The 20,302-nt window shown below is 41.6% G+C and overlaps 1 protein-coding gene across 6 annotated transcripts in view; it reads right to left on the reverse strand.

Moving 5' to 3' along the window:
* The window catches only part of ablim2 (actin binding LIM protein family, member 2), a 90,501-nt gene that overhangs the window by 13,688 nt on the left and 56,511 nt on the right, over positions 1-20,302 (reverse strand). For 3 of the 6 annotated variants that reach the window (XM_058406873.1, XM_058406874.1, XM_058406875.1), the window contains exons 6-15: positions 18,887-18,980; positions 13,622-13,709; positions 12,209-12,267; positions 11,947-11,997; positions 10,053-10,130; positions 9,276-9,419; positions 6,763-6,795; positions 6,458-6,575; positions 5,273-5,491; positions 1,591-1,692 (exon numbers count right to left, since the gene is read on the reverse strand). In XM_058406873.1, coding sequence (XP_058262856.1) covers positions 1,591-1,692; positions 5,273-5,491; positions 6,458-6,575; positions 6,763-6,795; positions 9,276-9,419; positions 10,053-10,130; positions 11,947-11,997; positions 12,209-12,267; positions 13,622-13,709; positions 18,887-18,980 — 986 coding nt within the window. The remainder of the gene's footprint in view (positions 1-1,590; positions 1,693-5,272; positions 5,492-6,457; positions 6,576-6,762; positions 6,796-9,275; positions 9,420-10,052; positions 10,131-11,946; positions 11,998-12,208; positions 12,268-13,621; positions 13,710-18,886; positions 18,981-20,302) is intronic. The other 3 variants (XM_058406877.1, XM_058406878.1, XM_058406879.1) reach the window with 2 other exon arrangements.

The following is a 20,302-nucleotide window of genomic DNA, read 5'->3' on the forward strand; positions in this document are numbered from 1 at the left end:
ATCCCAAAACTAAATGTAATCTTGTAACTAAATGTAATTTAACTGAGATTAGATTTAATCTCGGGACTAAAAGTAATCCTGGTATTAAATGTAATCCCGGGATTAAATGTAACCCTGGGACTAAATTTAATACATGGATTAAATGTAACCCTAGGACTAAAAGTAATACAGGGATTAAATGTAATCCTAAGACTAAATGTCATCCTGGGATTAAATGTAATCCTGGGACTAAATGTAATGTAACAGATTAAATGTAATCCTGGGAATAAATAAACAGAATAAACCTCACTGAGTCCAGCTGTATGATGTATGAGGGTGCACATACTTATACAAACAGCCCCCCAACCTCCCCACCCACCCACACCCACCCCTAAACCTTTCTATTTGCTTTTTCCCTTGAATTACATCAGATACAAGATCACATTAAAGGTGATATGATTCCTGGGCTTGGTTTCCTTTTTTTTGACATCACAAAAACTTTTTTTGTTGCTCCAGGGGTGTGTAGACTGTCCAGGATTGCAGCTTCACATGTTCAGTGTCTCATTTGTTTAGTATTTTTCTCCACAGACTTTTCAGAAAATATGTTAAAGGAGTTTAAAGCAGCTGTGAGATGAAACATAATCTCATAATCTCATAAAATTATGAAGCAAACAGGAAAAAAAGACAAAACAAGCAAAAAGCAAAAAACTGTACTTATTGGCATTTATACAGCAGTTATACACATTTTAAAACTGGTGTAATTATGGTGCTTTTCACACATGAGATAACAATACCAGGAATAAATGTAATACTGGGACTAAATGTAATACAGGGATTATATGTAATGCAACTGGGATTAAATGTAATATTGGGGTTAAATGTAATCCTGGGACTAAATGTAATCCCAGTATTAAATATAATCACAGGATTACATTTACATTTTCCCAGGATTACATTTTCCCAGGATTAAATGTAATCCTGAGACTGTGTCCCGAGACTAAATGTAATTCTGGGCTGAATGTAATCCCAGGACTAAACGTAATCCCAAAACTAATCCAGGAACTAATTGTAATCCCAAAACTTAATGTAATCCTGGGACTAAATGTATCCCAGACTAAATGTAATACTGGGACTAAATGTAATCCCAAAACTAATCCAGGAACTAATTGTAATCCCAAAGCTAAATGTAATCCCAGAATTAAATGTAATCCTGGGACTAAATGTAATCTTGTGATATTGTGTTTTTCATTGTAACTAAACTCTGACACTGGAGACTCCTTCTGTAAATGTCAAATAAACATCTCCTTGAAGAAAACTTCATCATATCAGAAATTAAGGACAGTCAACACTTTTTAAAGCCCTGTGAAAGAGCTGTTACTATGGCAACAACAACATACTAGAAGGAGATCTTATAGTAATTTTGACCAATCAGAATCAAGAATCATTGAGGTTCTTGTACAAAGGGTCATAAAATCATCTTAAAAACGATCAGGTTCATAATCAGAAATATATCCGCTGATATTAATGATGGAAGAAATATCAGCTGCAGGATTCTAACAGAATTCTTAAATACAGTATGATGATAAAGAGCACAGGAGCGACGTAGCCTACCTGGGATGTGGAAATGCTTAGGCGCGGCCACGTATGTAGAGGATGGAGATTTGCCGTCGGAGTAGGTGGAGAGGCTCGGGGTGCTACGACCACTTTCGCTACCTCCAGAGGGGGCAGGTGGTGAGGGCAGATAAAGACACAGAGGGGGGTGGGGGAGCGGAGGTTAAGAGAGCAGAGTTACACTGTATCGCTTCATAACGTTTAAATCATTAACACAGTCACACCTCATGAAGCAGCCCGCTAAAGCTAGAGGGTCAAAACTAGCTCAGGTACACGAGCAAACCTGGGCTTTAAATAGAAAACTAAACAATTTAACTTAAATAAACCTGGACGGTTTGTTTCCCTGCTTTAGAAGCTCAGGATTCAGGGATTAGTCATAGAGAGCAGTGTTATAAACCCCCTGTGACCACAGACTAGAAGAATGCACAATGTTGTTAGCTTTAGTGGGCTGGATCATGAGGTCATGAAGAAGGAAACACTTTTTAAACAAGAAGGAGAGAGAAAGAGATGAAGAGAGATAGAGGAGAGAGGTGTGTATATACAGTAGTGTTTGTGAAAGCATTTGGAACTTGGCTTGAAAGTGTTGGCTCACTCTGACACACACACACACACACACACACACACACACTGCTAATAAACACTGTTTCACTCCACACACATGCACAACATAGAGAATGCTGTTAGTAAAAGGACGGTCGGTATCGTCGACCTCCATAGAAGACTTTTTTGTGCGTGAAACGGTTGATTCCATGATTGCGGTAAAAGTTAAAGACATTTTAAAAGGAATTAACAGAAGAACAGACAATGAGAGGAAGTACAGGAAGTGTCCAGTCACTTCAAATTTACACACACAACGTTTCTTATGACTTCAGTCAGGATGAAGAGGGAGGAGCTTCCTAAAGTCTGACATTATTACAGCAAAAAAAAAAGAGTCTCTCTCTCTCTCTCTCTCTCTCTCTCTCTTTCTCTATCCGTGCTTTCTGGATCTGCCTGATCCATCCTGGTGCCTTTCTTCTGGTTGGAGTTTCAATACTTGAAGGTTCTCACTGCTGCTGAAGATGCTCCACCTGAAGCCTGGAGATACAGGGGCTTCTGTGGATGGAACCACTCAGTAACCATGGAGATGGTTATGGAACTGGTTGATTTCTCGCTCAGCTCTCCATCATTGAACATTTCCTGGCTTGGGCAGGAAGGAATTCATGTTAAAATTAAAATGAATTTAAATATGACTCAAAAGCTCCTGGTTACCCAACTCCACCTAGCCTTATAGTGTACAGTTCTAGAAAAAGGGCTATAAAAATAAAATTGAATTGATTTGAAATGTCAACTGCAAGCTAATCGTCCCTATGTAGGATTTCACTCCATGCTTTCAGACTAGTGATTAAGAAGATGAGACAGAAGCCAGCAGAGCTAACACTTGGAGATCCTATCTAACCTATCTTGTTATCTCAGAACTGGACCACGCTAGTCCCGAGCCTCCTGGCAGCATGACGCCTCATTTTACAACAAAAAAGAACTGAGGGCAAGAAGTCTTTATATACTTTAACCATACATTACAGCACAGTGGAATTCTGTTCTTCGCATATCCCAGCTGAGGAAGTTGTGGTCAGAGCACAACGGCAGATATGATACAGCGCCCCTGGAGCAGGGAGGGTTAATGGCCTTGCTCAATTGCCTAACAGTGGAGCTTGGTGGTGCTGGGGCTTGAACCCTGAACAACAACCCAGAGCCTTAACCACTTGAGCCACCACTGCCCCCTAACCAACTCGAAAGGATCCACATTTCACATCCATGCATCTGCCTCTACTGGCTTCCTGTAGATTCCTGAATCAAATTCAAGAGCTTGGCTTGAACATCACCCCCATTCTCAACTTGACAGACTCTCCTTATATTCCCTCCCACATCCTGTGATCAATTAACGACTGAAGCCTGTTGTTTCCTCCTGAGCAAAGCAGGAGCTCCCTTACCAGAACCTTCAAACTGACTGTCCCTCAATGTTGGAGTAAACTTTCAACCTCAATGCAGCCGCCAAAATGGCTGAAGATCCACTGAACCTGTCCGTTACATGTTCACTCTCTCCACCTTGCCCCTTTCAGGCACTCAATTAAACATCTTGAATGCTCATGTTTCCCAATTTGTAAGCTGCTTTGGATGCAGGACAACCTGGAAGCAGCAGTTCTACATAGAACAATAAGCAACAAAGAGCACCACCAACCATCCCCATTCCACCACTTTACACTAAGTTCCTCTGTTAAAAAAAAAAAAGCACAGAGAGTATTTTGAAAAAACATAGTTTGGTCAAGACAGAAGGAATCCTAAGAAAAGAACAGCATTCCCAAGTGACGCACGGTGGTGGGAGCATCAGGATATATGCCTGTTTCAGTATAGGAGCATTAAATCAGTCCAGAACCTGAATCTGGAGAGAAGATGGACATCCTAGACAAAACAAATCAACACAAATAGATTTTGGTCTATGTTAATCTCCAAGATTATTTAGTATAATCTAGCTAATCTTCTGATTTGAATCCAAGTGCTAATTCTGGAGGAGTCTATCAGAGGAATCCTTGCAACCTTGGGAAATTGAAGACGATCTGGAGACGAACAACCAAAACTGAAATACACCTCTGTGACTGAGAAAGAGTCTGAGCCAGAGAAAGATGTCTAATTAGAGATTAGAGATCAGTGACAATGGTCAGTCAGTGACAATGCAGGCAGCTTTTACAGTATCTTCACACATCAGGTGCAATCCAACACCACTGGCAAGCACAGGTACAGCACCACACTCGCACCATGAGACACGATCGGGCTGGGGTTCAATGTTCCAGATCATTCTAGTGCAGTCTGGATACTCAATACAATACAATACGACACAATGTATACCACACACAACAGTACCATGCAAAATCACACTAGTGCATGATGTACACACACCAGATCTGCCAACCCTGAAGAGTACAAAAAATCTCAAAAATCTCAATTCTCAGTCAGGACTCTGAGTTTCTCGTAGAAATGTTTCAACGCAGCTGATATTTTCGACTGTTGATCATAAAAAGACAGACGTTGAGCAAACTATGTTTCTAAGATGGTTCAGTGGCTAAAACATGACAAAGACATTCAGTCATCAACAAGGGCACAACAAAACAGGAACAAAATCAAAATTTTACTTAAAAAAGGGTGCGGGGCTTTAATCATTTCAGATTAAAAAAAAGAGAAGATGTGTGATAGCTCAGAAAATCAGTGGAGTAAAGGTTGGCAGGTCCGAGACACGATAACAACAAGCAGAAACATAGCGAACGGTCCACGGAGTGAACCTTGCGGTACACCTACAATCCCACAGGACTGGATTACACTGATAAGAAATGAAAGGACTGAAAGGTCCAGGGATTTACCGTATGGAGGCAAATTGAGATGCAGGCCTGTCCTAGGTCTAGTTTCAGACACTCGTTCTTGTTTGAACTGTGTCTCATTTCCTGTTTAGGGAAGGCGGGCGAAGGACAAGGTAGTAGTTTGTGTAGTATTTCAGTGTGTGTGTGTGTGTGTGTGTTTTGAACAAATAGAGCAGTGATATTTGACACTCATTAGTGTTCAGCAGTGAGAGCACATATGGATCCATGCATTGCGTGACATTAGTCGGTTTTAGCGAGCACACGAGCGCACGAGGCCTGCAGGCTGAGCCGTGTACCTCTGAAGTACGGGATGTAGTTGTGTTGTTGGAGCATGGCCAGGGTGGTGGGGTTCAGGGAAAGTGTCTGTGGGGTATTTCTACCACCACTACTGTAGTACAAGGGTAGGGAAGAAGAGTCTCTGGGAATACCCTGGCCGGAATAGCGACCCATGCCGGACACGGGTAACGAGTTGTAATTCCCAGGCTGGGGGGTGAACCTAGGGCTCTCGTATTGTTCTGAGTCCAAATCCAGCACCAGACAGCAGGAGGGAAATACAGTCAGTGTGTTTTTAACATGTGTGGTGGAAAAAATATGTAGAAATATGATGTGTATTTGGGCTACGTTCACATTAGCACATTGAGGTGATACAAATCATGTCCAAATCACACATGTTTACACCTGAGCCACTTTCAGATCTGAAACCGGATCTGACCCCATAGCATAACCATGTGATTTAAATCACAATGTTCAGATTGGAACACGTGTCTTTATGTTCCATGCCCCCCCCCTTGAGTTCTGAACTTGGCCATATGCAAGAAAGAAAGACAGAAAGAAAGAAAGAAAGAAAGAAAGAAAGAAAGAAAGAAAGAAAGAAAGAAAGAAAGAAAGATAGAAAGAAATGATGAAATATTTTTAATAGGAAAGAGGAGATTTGCTTTTATTAAAACTGATTTTTTTCAAATTTTTGTTGAAATAAATCTACACTGGGTTTCAATCTGCTGTATTTTCTTGTCCAGTTCTATAAATAATAATAATAATAATAATAATAATAATAATAATAATAATAATAATAATTATTATTATTATTATTATTATTATTATATAAGATAAGAAGGAATATATGTCTAGCGTGGACTCAGATCCTCACTGGATTATTTCTCATAAACTCTTCAGAATGGTTCTACATTACGCCTCATTTTGGTTCTGTAATAAAGCAGTAATAGAACTGGTTAAGGTTCCACCTTAGACCCGTGTGTTGTGAGAGCGCACTAGAACATGGCCAGAGTGCTGACCGCATTCAGCAGAAGGACGGAGAGATCAGTGATCGACTGAATTGTGTCAACTTTCCTTCAAATTGTGTCCTGAACGTGAAAGTAGCCTTGTGATTGTTCAAACAGCAAGCTTCCTATGGGCAGGTAAACTTCATAAATAAATAAAAAAAACACAATGTGACGTGGAAATAAAGAGGAATAGAGACAAACCTTGTCTGCTGTAGGTTTGAGGCGAGCGGGATGGAGTGTAGCGACCGTAACCGCCCAGAGAACTGTTAGAGCTGGGGCTGGAGGGTCGTCTCTGACGGGGGGATTTTTCCCCATCACCCTGGAAATAACAAGAAAGAAAAAAAGAAAGAAAGAAAGTCTCATAGGTGAGACACAGAAGAACAATTCACAATGATTCGAATTCAATCTGGTGATAAACATATAAACGATCACAGCACTGCCACTACAACATGAGAACACTGTGCTCCTGACAGACCTCGAACCCGGCAGGTGAGAGGATACTGTACCTCAGTCGGAGTCGGAGTGAGGAACTGCGGGGACTGTGAACGGAAACAGAAGCAGGGGAGGTTATGAGATGAGGTTAAGAAAGAAAGAAAGAAAGAAAAAGGAGGGGAGAAAGAAAGAAAGAAAGAAAGAAAGAAAGAAAGAAAGAAAGAAAGAAAGATACTTTGTATTCAAATATCTGGTGCTGATATTTGCATGTTTTTCATGGTCTGATATGTATGATGTGTTATATGAATGAGATGCTAATTTGATATCATCATTACAGTGAGGGAAAATATTATTTGATCCCCTGCTGATTTTGTACTTTTGCCCACTGAGTATTTGATCCCCTATCAATCAGCAAGATTTCTGGATCCCAGGTGTCTTTTATACAGGTAACAAGCTGAGATTAGGATATATACTCTCTTACAGCACTCTCTTAATCTCTTAATCTCTTACCTGTATAAAAGACACCTGTCCACAGAAGCAATCAATCAATCAGACTCCAAACTCTCCATCATGGCCAAGACCAACGAGCTGTCCATGGATGTCAGGGACAATATTGTAGACCTACACAAGGCTGGAATGAGCTACAAGACAAACGCCAAGCAGCTTTTTGAGAAGGTGACAACAGTTGGTGCGATTATTCCCAAATGGAAGAAACACAAAATAACTGTCAGTCTTCCTCGGTCTGGGGCTCCATGCAAGATCTCACCTTGTGGAGTTTCAATGACCATGAGAACGGTGAGGAATCAACCCAGAACTACATGGGAGGAACTTTTCAATGACCTCAGGGCAGCTGGAACCATAGTCACCAAGAAAACAATTGGTAACACACTACGCTGTGAAGGACTGAAATCCAGTAGCGCCCGCAAGGTCCCCCTGCTAAAGAAAGCACATGTACAGGACCATCTGAAGTTTGCCAATGAACATATGAATGATTCAGAGAAGAACTGGGTGAAAGAGTTGTGGTCAGATGAGACAAAAATTGAGTTCTTTGGCATCAAAACAACTCGCCATCTTTGGGGGAGGAGGAATGCTCCCTATGATCCCAAGAACACCATCCCCACCGTCAAAGATGGAGGTGGAAACATTATGCTTTGGGGGTGTTTTTTCTGCTAAGGGGACAGGACAGCTGCACCACATCAAAGGGACAATGGACGGGGCCATGGGCATTGAAAATGGGTCGTGAATGGGTATTCCAGCATGACAATGACCAAAAACACATGGGCAATGCAACAAAGGAGTGGCTCAAGAAGAAGCACATTAAGGTCCTGGAGTGGCCTAGCCAGTCTCCTTAATCCCATAGAAAATCTGTGGAGGGAGCTGAAGGTTCGAGTTGCCAAACGTCAGCCTCAAAACCTTAATGACTTGGAGAGGATCTGCAAAGAGGAGTGGAACAAAATCCCTCCTGAGATGTGTGCAAACCTGGTGGCCAATGACAAGAAATGTCTGACCTCTGTGGTTGCCAACAAGGGTTTTGCCACCAAGTACTAAGTCATGTACTTGGTACTTCAAATCATTTTTTCCCTCACTGTATATTCTGCATTTAGTTTTGAGGTTTTATTTCCACTGACACAAACAGCTGGAGCGTCTCATGACTGTTTATCTTTATCACACTATCTCTTATATGTATGCTGATGAGCTTGTTATAATGACCAGTTACCATTAAACAATCCCTCCAGGATTTCTCTCAGGGTTTTTTTTGTGATGGTTGCAGCCAAAACTGTCATGTTGCTGCTGCTTTTAAAATCTACATGAATCAGCAAGGCACTGGATTCTTCTTTTCAACTCCTAGCAGTGAGAAACATCTGTAATGACTTTCTCAGAGCATTAGTCATGTTCCAGATGTGAACAGCAGAGGGATGGTGCTGGGCAGCTCGGTCCACAGCGCTACAGTGCTCTACTTCATTTCTGTTTCCTTTTGTTGTTTGTTAAACCTACAAAGCTTCATAACGAACCTTTTCTGACATTTATTAGACCACCCACGACTAGCACACCACTGTTGTTTCCATATGACGTTTTACGATGTTATGTCATTGTTATGACATGAAAACCTGTCATGAGGAGGAGCTAAGAAGCTTGAAATGGCATGATGAATGAAGCACGCTCGTCATAAACAGGTCATGAACGTGTTTATGACGTAACATCTGATGAGACAGCATGTGTCCTTTATTATTTTTATATATATGTCTATCATTTTGTTTTTCTGTAATGAGGAAATAAAAAAGCTTAGTGTGAATAACAACCAGCTTCTACACCCAGGTTCAACTGCATGTCTTTTTGCTAATTCTGTACACTCACACTGAAATATCTAACCTCCTTATAGCATGAGATATTATAAAGAAAGAAAGAGGAAGAAAAGAAAGAAAGAAAGAAATATTTATTTAGATGTAGTGTTTATAATGTCACTTCACTAGCAGTATTAGTTAAACTCTTTAATAATGCAGAGGAACATATCAGCTGTTTTTTCCTAGTGATAAACATTTTGAGCTGGTGTGTGTGTGTGTGTGTGTGTGTGTGTGTGTGTGTGTACCTCTACATAGGTCCTGTCCTCAGTGGGGTAGCTGACGTAAGGTGAGTATGAAAGCATGTCAGGTCTGTCAATGTTATAGATGGCCTTTATCTTGGGAAGAGCTGCAAGGTCTTTATAATCCAGGAACTCATCTCCCAGCTTTGCCTGGAAACATCCCAAATCACAGATATCACACACACTGAACAAATAAAAAACTGTTCAACTTATCATCACGCTCTGACTCTACACTGCCACCTGGTGGCCACCCGTGAGATGTGCTTCAGAGTTTCCTCCTGTGTCCATGTTGATGATTGAGTGTCTTTGTCCTGTCTCACTCCACAGTGGAGGTTACTATGAAGCTCATATGAAAGCAGACACTCAGGACTTTAATGATTTGTAGTGTTTCAGAAGGATTTCTGTTTTTAGCCGACTAGGGGTGATATATTCATAGAAAAGATCCAAAACAAGAAAAACGGTTATTTTTTTTCACACAAATGTTTGTATCTTCAAAGTAAATGTTGATCTCAAACCCATTCCTGCTCTCTGAGATGCTCTGAGTGTTTGTTCATCTAAAAAGCAGCTAGAATTTGATCTTATATATTAATATCTGTATAAAGTTATCCAACAGAGGGAAAAACACACACTGAAAGCCATCAGACTCATTTTAAATCAGACTCACAGCCTGAACATCATTCATTTGCCAGTGTACTGGGAAAAAGGCTAAAAGGGACTCATCTGTACTACAGTGTTGTCTCACACTGGAGGAACTGAATTCTGGGTACAAAAAGTGTTGCGTACATAGATAACTCTGCTTGGAGATCCAGACGCACTGGAGGCAGGAACTGATGTGATGCTCTCAGAGGACGTCCTGGTCACCTGGAGAGAGAGAAACTCAGTGGTCAGTCAGCTATTTCTCCAGCTTCTAACTCTTTAAAAGAAGCGAGTGATCTTAAAGGGAAGCGATAATTAAATAACGCAGCATTAAAATTGATCTTTAGCACTCATTTCTTCATAATGGAAGAGGATTGGAATAAAAGAAGTTAATATAAGATAATCTTAAATAACCTCAGACAGTAGGAGCGAATACAGAAAATATAGGCAGGTCAAATAATAATAATAGTATTAACGATAATAATAAATATCTATAAAATATTTTAAAAATATATTTATAAAAATTAAAAACTATAAAAATAAAAAATAATCTTTAGCGTTTAAATAATTACTATGCTTTAAAATAAACACGCCTTACACTTAGAATAATATTATAAAAAATAAAATAAAATAAAAAATAAAATATTTAAGTGAAAATTATGAAATAAACCTTTTTTTAAGGATATTTTACATCACAGCATAGACAGATATAAATCATAGGATGCTCCGTCAATCCATTATCCACCAACTGAAATAAGTTATACACCGATCAGCCATAACATTATGACCACCTGCTTAATATTATGTTGGTTCCCCTTTTAGCAGCCAAAACAGCCCTGACCCATCCAGGCATGGACTCCACTAGATCCCTGAAGGTGTGCTGTGGGATCTGGCACCAAGATGTTAGCAGCAGATCCTTTAAGTCCTGTAAGTTGTGAGGTGGGGCCTCCATGGATCGGACTTGTTTGTCCAGCACATCCCACCGATGCTGGATTGGATTGAGATCTGGGGAATTTGGAGGTCGAGTCAACACCTGAAACTCGTTGTTGTGGTCATCAAACCATTCCTGAACCATTTCTGCTTTGTGGCACGGCGCATTATCCTGCTGCTCCATTGCTCCAAGGTCCAGTTCTGATACTCACATGCCCATTGTTGGTGCTTTCGGCAGTGCACAGGGGTCAGCATGGTCACCCTGACTGGTCTGCAGCTATGCAGCCCCATATACAACAAACTGTGATGCACTGTGTATTCTGACCCCTTTCTATCAGAACCAGCATTAACTTCTTCAGCAATTTGAGCAACAGTAGCTTGTCTGTTGGATCGGATCACACGGTCCAGCCTTCGCTCCCCACATGCATCAATAAGCGTTGGTCGCCCATGACCCTGTCGCCGGTTCACCACTGTTCCTTCCTTGGACCACTTTTGATAGATACTGACCACTGCAGACCGGGAACACCCCACAAGAGCTGCAGTTTTGGAGATGATCTGATCCAGTGGTCTAGCCATCACAATTCGGCTCTTTTGGTCAAACTCACTCAAATCCTTACGCTTGTCCATTTTTCCTGCTTCTAACACATCAACTTTGAGGACAGAATGTTCACTTCCTGCCTAATATATCCCACCCACTAACAGGTGCCATGATGAGGAGATCATCAGTGTTAATCACTTATCAGTGCTCAGAATGTTATGCCTGATCTGTGTATTTTGTCTCGAGACTCCAGATCTCTTGTTCATTCATCTTGTTCTAACGCCGGTGCAAAGCCGTATCTCCGTGTGCATTAGTTTGTTGTTAAAGACACCGGTTTGAACCATTTCACTATAAATACACAACAGCACGAGTGCAGTGAGAGCCGTGAGTCCCTGATCACATGGTCATAACCGGAGGGAGGGGAAGGGGGAGTTGAGGGTAATAGGGGCAGAAGCGCACAGTGGCCCAGCAGCTCTGATTTACAGCTACAGAGTGTGCAGTAAAGCTGGAAGCGGCTCAGGAGGTACAACCCATGCAGGATCAGACAGAGGGGTCGGGTCACACGTCACAAACCTGCTCGGGGACATTCAGAATCCTGTCATTGAGCTGAATCCGCACCTGTTTCTGCAGGAAGAGGGGTGTTACAAGAACACAGCTGGAAGCTACGAGCACTACACCACTTCTTTAGCACTTTACTTCTCCTGATGGGGAAAAGCTCAGGCTCTGGTCCTGCTCACTGGGGCAGCAGTTTAATACTTACGCTCATTAGCAAAGGGGGAAAAAAACATGGAGGGCTACTGGAGACCTGAGGAAGCTGGGTGTCGTGTCGCCCTACCTTACTTTTCTCCTCCATTCGAGCCGCCTGTCTGCAGGAAGGGTGCCAGATGGAAGAACCTGGACACAGAAGCCACACAATCCGTATTAAAGTTCCTGTTTGGTTTGTTTAAATCATCTCAGTATCATCATATTCGAGGATGAGGCAAATAAAAACCTTTAATTTCAGACAGAGGTTTCAATTTTCAGAGGTTCCAGTGGGAACACGAGTTATTTTTATAGAGAATCCTTTTTCTTTCTGTTTATATAAGATGCTCAGACAGATGTTTAGTGAGATGTTCAGACAGATGTTCAGAGGGATGTTCAGTGAGATATTCAGAGAAATGTTCAGGGAGATATTTCTACAGATGATTAGTGAGATGTTCAGACAGATGTTCTGTGAGCTGTTTAGTGGGCTGTTCAGACAGATGTTCAGTGGGATGTTCAGTGAGATGTTTACACAGATGTTCTGTGAGATGTTCAGAAAGATGCTCCATGAGATATTCAGACATGTTTGGCCAGATGTTCAGTGAGATGTTCAGTAAGATGTTCAGTGAGATGTTCAGTGAGATGTTCAGTGAGATGTTCAGACAGATGTTCAGTGAGATGTTCAGTAGGATGTTCAGACAGATGTTCAGTGAGATGTTCAGACAGATATTCTATGAGATGTACAGACAGTTCAGTGAGATGTTCAGTATTCCTACAGATGTTCAGACAGATGTTTTCACGTGTTCTTTTTTATTTTAAACGCTGAGAGAAATATTTCACGTTTCCATAACTCCTGCCCTGTGCGTCACTTTAACCTGAATTCAGATCCAGACTCAGAGCTGTACACACTCTCACAGCTACTCACAGTGACTCAGCAGTCTCTCCTCCCAGGTCCAGACAATCAGCTGTGAAACAGAACCGAACAGAACCAGCAACATCTGCTGCTCTGGATATTACTGAGTTCTGTCCCAGTTAATGTTTCTGATCAATCCTGGATCTCAAAAACACTTTTATTCATCTTTTTAATAACTCTTACACACTCTGTCTGCACCCCCGCTGCACAGCTGTTAGCATTCAGTTCTGTTTCACAGGCTTCACACTAAAGTGTTTATATTTATTACACTTTTATTCATTTATTTGTTTGTTTATTATAAAAGAATTTGACTGAATATGATCTATCTATCTTTCTGTCTGTCTATCTGTCTATCTATCTTTCTGTCTATCTATCTATTTATCTATCTATTTATCTGTCTATCTATCTCTCTATCTTTATTTATTTATAATAATTTAACTTACTTTATTTATTTATTATAAACATACCAGTATTAAATCGCTTAATTTTAGACACTGCTGCAAATCTCCTGTTATGTGTGTTTGTGTGTGTGTGTGTGTGTTTGTGCGTGTGTGTGTGTGTTTGTGCGTGTGTGTGTGTGTGTGTGTGTGTTACCTTGCAGGTACATCTCCTCTCCTTCTCCAAACATCATCTCACAGCGCACACATCTGGCACATGTGGGATGGTACTGTTTATCTCCCGCCTGCACACACAGAGCTCAGTGTGAGTTTGGACACACTCAGGGACACTGATACTGGAGACTCCTTCCATGCTACATGCTACATTACTGTTCCTAAATCTAGCATATCAATGATTATTAGATTTTTATTGCCTGAAAAAGAAGACATTCAGTACAGCTACAATTAAACACAGTTATCTTAGAGCTTTATGTTGTAGAAATCTGATATTTAACCCCTGAACTATTTCTCTGTGTGATTCTAAACTAGAGAGAATCCTGGTCTTGTGTAGTTGTGTGGAGGTTTCACACTGCTCCTCCTTCCCCCGGGGTCAACACTGAATCCTGGCTCTTCACAATCTGCCCTTGTTTCACACTCTACATTCCCAAACCCCGCCTTCACCTCCTGCTCATTTGCATATTCACGCCTCGACAGCTCTGATTGGATAAATCCGGCACACGGCCACTTTAAATAACGGCTCGTCTCACGCTTTCACTTTTATCAGTCAGGAAGAAAGTTCAGAGAACTTGGGGGTAAAAGCAGGGTTTATAACTATGAGAACTCAGGGGCAAAAGCAGCGTTTAGAGCAATAAAAACTCCGGGGTAAAAGTGGGGTTTAGAGTGATGAGTACTCAGGGGTAACATTGGGGTTTAGAGCGATGAGAACTCAGGGATAAAAGCAGGATTAAGAGCGATGAGAACTCGGGGGTAAATGTTGGGTTTAGAGCGATGAGAACTCAGGGATAAAAGCAGGATTAAGAGCGATGAGAACTCGGGGGTAAATGTTGGGTTTAGAGCGATGAGAACTCAGGGATAAAAGCAGGATTAAGAGCGATGAGAACTCGGGGGTAACATTGGGGTTTAGAGTGATGAGAACTCAGGGGTAACATTGGGGTTTAGAGCGATGAGAACTCAGGGATAAAAGCAGGATTAAGAGCGATGAGAACTCGGGGGTAACATTGGGGTTTAGAGTGATGAGAACTCAGGGGTAACACTGGGGTTTAGAGCGATGAGAACTCAGGGGTAACACTGGGGTTTAGAGCGATGAGAACTCAGGGGTAACACTGGGGTTTAGAGCGATGAGAACTCAGGGGTAACACTAGGGTTTAGAGCGATGAGAACTCAGGGATAAAAGCAGGATTAAGAGCGATGAGAACTCGGAGGTAACATTGGGGTTTAGAGTGATGAGAACTCAGGGGTAACATTGGGGTTTAGAGCGATGAGAACTCAGGGATAAAAGCAGGATTAAGAGCGATGAGAACTCGGGGGTAACACTGGGGTTTAGAGTGATGAGAACTCAGGGGTAACACTGGGGTTTAGAGCGATGAGAACTCAGGGGTAAAAGTGGGGTTTAGAGCGATGAGAACTCAGGGGTAACATTGGGGTTTAGAGCGATGAGAACTCAGGGGTAACATTGGGGTTTAGAGCGATGAGAACTCAGGGATAAAAGCAGGATTAAGAGTGATGAGAACTCAGAGGTAACATTGGGGTTTAGAGCGATGAGAACTCAGGGATAAAAGCAGGATTAAGAGTGATGAGAACTCAGAGGTAACATTGGGGTTTAGAGTGATGAGAACTCAGGGGTAACATTGGGGTTTAGAGCGATGAGAACTCAGGGATAAAAGCAGGATTAAGAGTGATGAGAACTCGGGGGTAACATTGGGGTTTAGAGTGATGAGAACTCAGGGGTAACATCGGGGTTTAGAGCGATGAGAACTCAGGGATAAAAGCAGGATTAAGAGCGATGAGAACTCGGGGGTAACATTGGGGTTTAGAGTGATGAGAACTCGGGGGTAACATTGGGGTTTAGAGTGATGAGAACTCAGGGGTAACATTGGGGTTTAGAGCGATGAGAACTCAGGGATAAAAGCAGGATTAAGAGTGATGAGAACTCGGGGGTAACATTGGGGTTTAGAGTGATGAGAACTCAGGGGTAACATTGGGGTTTAGAGCGATGAGAACTCAGGGATAAAAGCAGGATTAAGAGCGATGAGAACTCGGGGGTAACATTGGGGTTTAGAGTGATGAGAACTCAGGGGTAAAAGTGGGGTTTAGAGTGATGAGAACTCGGAGGTAACATTGGGGTTTAGAGTGATGAGAACTCGGGGGTAACATTGGGGTTTAGAGTGATGAGAACTCGGGGGTAACATTGGGGTTTAGAGTGATGAGAACTCAGGGATAAAAGCAGGATTAAGAGCGATGAGAACTCGGAGGTAAAAGTGGGGTTTAGAGTGATGAGAACTCGGAGGTAAAAGTGGGGTTTAGAGTGATGAGAACTCGGAGGTAAAAGTGGGGTTTAGAGTGATGAGAACTCAGGGGTAAAAGTGGGGTTTAGAGTGATGAGAACTCAGGGGTAAAAGTGGGGTTTAGAGTGATGAGAACTCAGGGGTAAAAGTGGGGTTTAGAGTGATGAGAATTCAGGGGTAAAAGTGGGGTTTAGAGTTATGAGAACTCAGGGGTAAAAGTGGGGTTTAGAGTGATGAGAACTCAGGGGTAAAAGTGGGGTTTAGAGTTATGAGAACTCAGGGGTAAAAGTGGGGTTTAGAGTGATGAGAATTCAGGGGTAAAAGTGGGGTTTAGAGTGATGAGAACTCGGGGGTAAAAGTGGGGTTTAGAGTGATGAGAACTCAGGGGTAAAAGTGGGGTTTAGAGTGATGAGAACTCAGGGGTAAAAGTGGGGTTTAGAGCAATGAGAACTCGGGGTAAGAGTAGGGATTTTTAACTATGAGAACTTGGGGGTAAAAGCAGTGTGAGAAGCTATAGAGGAGATAAAATAAGTTAAAAATAAAAAAGTCTGATCCTGAGGTAAATCCACGCCCTGCAGTCACACACAGCTCCCAGCAGGGGGCAGCATGACACTAGGCTTGGATTAGGTCTTTGTGAGTTCATTGTATAGGTGCCTGTTGGAGCAGGAGGACATAGTGACATGATTCATATGTAGACCAGTAAACATGGATGTGACGGTCAGAGACTCGGACAGAAGCAGCATGTGACCCGAGTGGAGCTATTTATAAGAACAGACCTACATTGTAGTGTCTAGTCCTGACAGAATGAAGACACTGAGTTTTCCCATCATGCATTTCTTCCTTACAGGCCTCAGGGACAGAGAGATTTCAGACATACTGTCATCTCTCTCTCTCTCTCTCTCTCTCTCTCTCCGTATCTCTTTCTATATAAGTATACAGAAACATGTACATCAGTTTAGAAAAGATAAAGAGATGTTTTGTCTCTTTAAAGGTCATGACATTTCCAGCTCAGACAGACAGAACCCCCAGCCACCACGGGTCAGTGAACCTGGAATAAAATAAACCAGCGCATCACAAAACCAACCGTGAATCAATAAACATTCCGGTGAGACTTTAACGATTTCCGAGCGGCGTTCCTTCCTCAGTGCCTCCTGCAGACAGCACTGCCTGTAATGGCCATGAAGGGTGCCAATATTTATATATCAACTATCTGTATGGACACATCAGTCTTGTGTGTAATCCGGAATCTATCCCAGGAATGTCGGGTGTGATTTGGGAATACACCCTGGGGGATCACGCCCACACACACACACACAAACACACACACACACACACACTTAAGCAATTAAGTTTATCTAGTGCTCCTGGAATGTATTTGGAAGCAGAAGGAAACTGGAGAACGCAGAGAAAACGCAGAAGTAAACATCTGGAATTCCACATATCCAGTAACCCAGGAACGAACTCAGAATCGAACCACTAGACCCTGGAGCTGTGAACCAGCGATGTTACACTCAGCATCAGTGGCATGTCAACATCTGTCTCAAAATACACTATCTACAGCTACAGTGTTTCCATAGCAACAAGGTGCCAATACTGATGTATACAGTATGTCTATCTATTTATCTTTTTATTATGACTGACCATTGAAATGACTGACTGACCATTGAAATGCACAAAACACAGCGAATCGGATGGACTGAGGTGAGATTTTACAGGACAAGTTCAGAGATAGTTGATCAGGTTATTTATCGTATATTTAAAACACACACACACACACACACACGGCCATCTACTGCATGCTATAGCAGCTCTTTTAATGACATTCTATATAATTGAGTGATTCAGATCTTAGCTACCAGTACAGTCTAGCACTCTCTAGAGCTATAGCACCCCCTACAGGACAAATCTGGACCTACGTTTGCAATAAAATCTTAATAATTTGCTACATATACATTATAGCACAGTGAAATTCTTTTCTTTGCATATCCCATCCTTGGAGGTTGGGGTCAGAGCGCAGGGTCAGCTATGATACAGCACCCCTGGAGCAGAGAGGGTTAAGGGCCTTGCTCAAGGGCCCAACAAAGGCAATTTGGTGGTGCTGGGGCTTGAACCTCCGATCTTCCGGTCAACGACCCAGAGCCTTAACCACTTGAGCCACCACTAAATAAAATAAAATAAAAATAAAATAAAAAGAAAATTAAATTAAATAAATTACAATACAATAGAAAAATTAAAAATTAAAAAATTAAATAAAATGCAACAAAATACATGAAATGAAATAAAATAAGTAAAATAGAATAGAATAAAATAAAAAATAAAATAAAATACAATAAAAAGTAAATTTAAAAAATAAAATAAGTAAAATAAAATAAAACACATTAAATAAAATAATATAAGTAAAATAAAATAAAAAGATTTGCAATACTTTTAGCAGTAGTTATTATCACAATATTTATCCAGCCTGAACTAAAATGTAAAGCAAACATACAGTATGCAATTTATCTAAGTAACAAAAAAAACATCTTTAATCAACTCTGCATTTAACAATTAAGCTAATGACTTTAAAATTGATTTAATTTTATTTATATAGTGCATTAAATGATACACATTCTCACAGAGCAGCTTTAGAGAAATCCAGACATCCAGAGTGGCGAGGAAAAGCTAATTATAACTAAATAATACACACAAATTCCCTGTTTACTGTTGTGTATTTAACAGAAAGAGATTTGTTTGTTTGCTTTTTCAGCAATTCTGCAGAAAAAGAGAATATACAGACTTTCTGAACGAGTGAACTGAGAGATTCTTTGTGTCTCGAGACCCTGGGTTTTGCCCCCAGGGGTAATATAGTGTACTAGTGTGAAGCAGACTGAATCACAGGCTTTCTGTCCACACACACACACACACACACACACACACACACAAGCACACACACACACACACACATGGTCTCTCTGTACCTCCAGAACTTTCCCTGTGATGTACTTCTTGCAGTTCTCACACTGGATGCCGAACATGGCGTGGTAGTCCATCTCGCAGTATGGAATTCCATCCCTGTACACACACACACACACACACACACACATAGTGTCACATTTCAATACTTTGCCTTGATCATGATAGACGATGCGCATCACGACAAACATTTTGCGAAACCAAACAATGTTAAGAAAAATAATTCCATCTGGCATTTACTTCAAAAAGAGCAGAGCCTTGCGTAAGTATTCACACCCCCTTTTGAAATGTTCCACATTTTGATCCAAATGATTTGGATCCAGATTTAAAAGACAACGACTGGAATAAACAATACAGTGGAATCTTGGTGAACAAATTTAACTCTTAAGTTCTTAAGGTGAAAATTTGTATTGCAAAGCAAATTTACCCATAAGTCATTGTCTCCCGCTTATCCCTGAGCTGGGTCGCGGGGTCAGCAGCCTAAGCAGGGATACCCAGAGGACTTTCCTCTCTCTAGACACTCCCTCCAATTTTTCCGGGAGAATTCCAAGGCGTTCCCAGGTAAGTTGAGAGACATAGTCCCTTCAGCGTGTCCTGGGTCTTCCCTGGGGCTCTTCCCGGTGGGGGATGCCCGGAAAACCTCCCCTGGGAGACGTCCTGGAGGCATCTGAAACAGGTGCCCGAGCCACCTCATCTGGCCCCTCTCGATGTGGAGGAGCAGCGGCTGTACTCTGAGCTCCTCCCAGGTGACAGAGCTCCTTACCCTATCTCTAAGGGAGCGCCCCGCCACCCTACAGAGGAAACTCATTTCGGCCGCCTGTATCTCATCCTTTCGGTCATGAATTTTCCCATAAGAAATAATATAAATGCAGATAATCCGTTCCAGCTCCCAAAAACATGACCAATATGACCAATATGACCAATACGAGGCGTATGTAAACTGTATGGCTGCTTACAGAGAACTGACCCAAGCCAAGCATTCCATGTCAAGGGTCCTCACAGGAAGTCGTGCCACCAAGCTTGGGCTAAAAAAGACCACCCACGTCACCAATCTGTCAACAAAAAAACACCCGAAAAATCACCTAGCTTTTGAACGCATGCTGAAGGTAATGTTGGTATCGTTGGTCGACTCTTTCCGAACAGCTTTTGCTGACTGAAAAAACATTCATAAGATCCGTAAAGTTGCTTTGCTTGGCTTTTTGACGCAAACCAGTTTTCAGTGGCTCCCAGTCGTATGTGCAACTTATCCGCCATTTCGGTTCGGTTCATTCGCCTGCTGAAAATGCTTCGTATGCCGAGGCAAATTTCAATTCTTAATGCAAAAATTCACAAGGAAGGGCATTCGTAGGCCAAGGTTCCACTGTACGTTAAAAATGATTGATTTTAAACTGTTAATAGACTCAAAATAATCATTTTTAATT

This window comes from Hemibagrus wyckioides, linkage group LG13 (assembly GCF_019097595.1).
Source record: "Hemibagrus wyckioides isolate EC202008001 linkage group LG13, SWU_Hwy_1.0, whole genome shotgun sequence".
Classification (NCBI taxonomy): Eukaryota; Metazoa; Chordata; class Actinopteri; order Siluriformes; family Bagridae; genus Hemibagrus; species Hemibagrus wyckioides.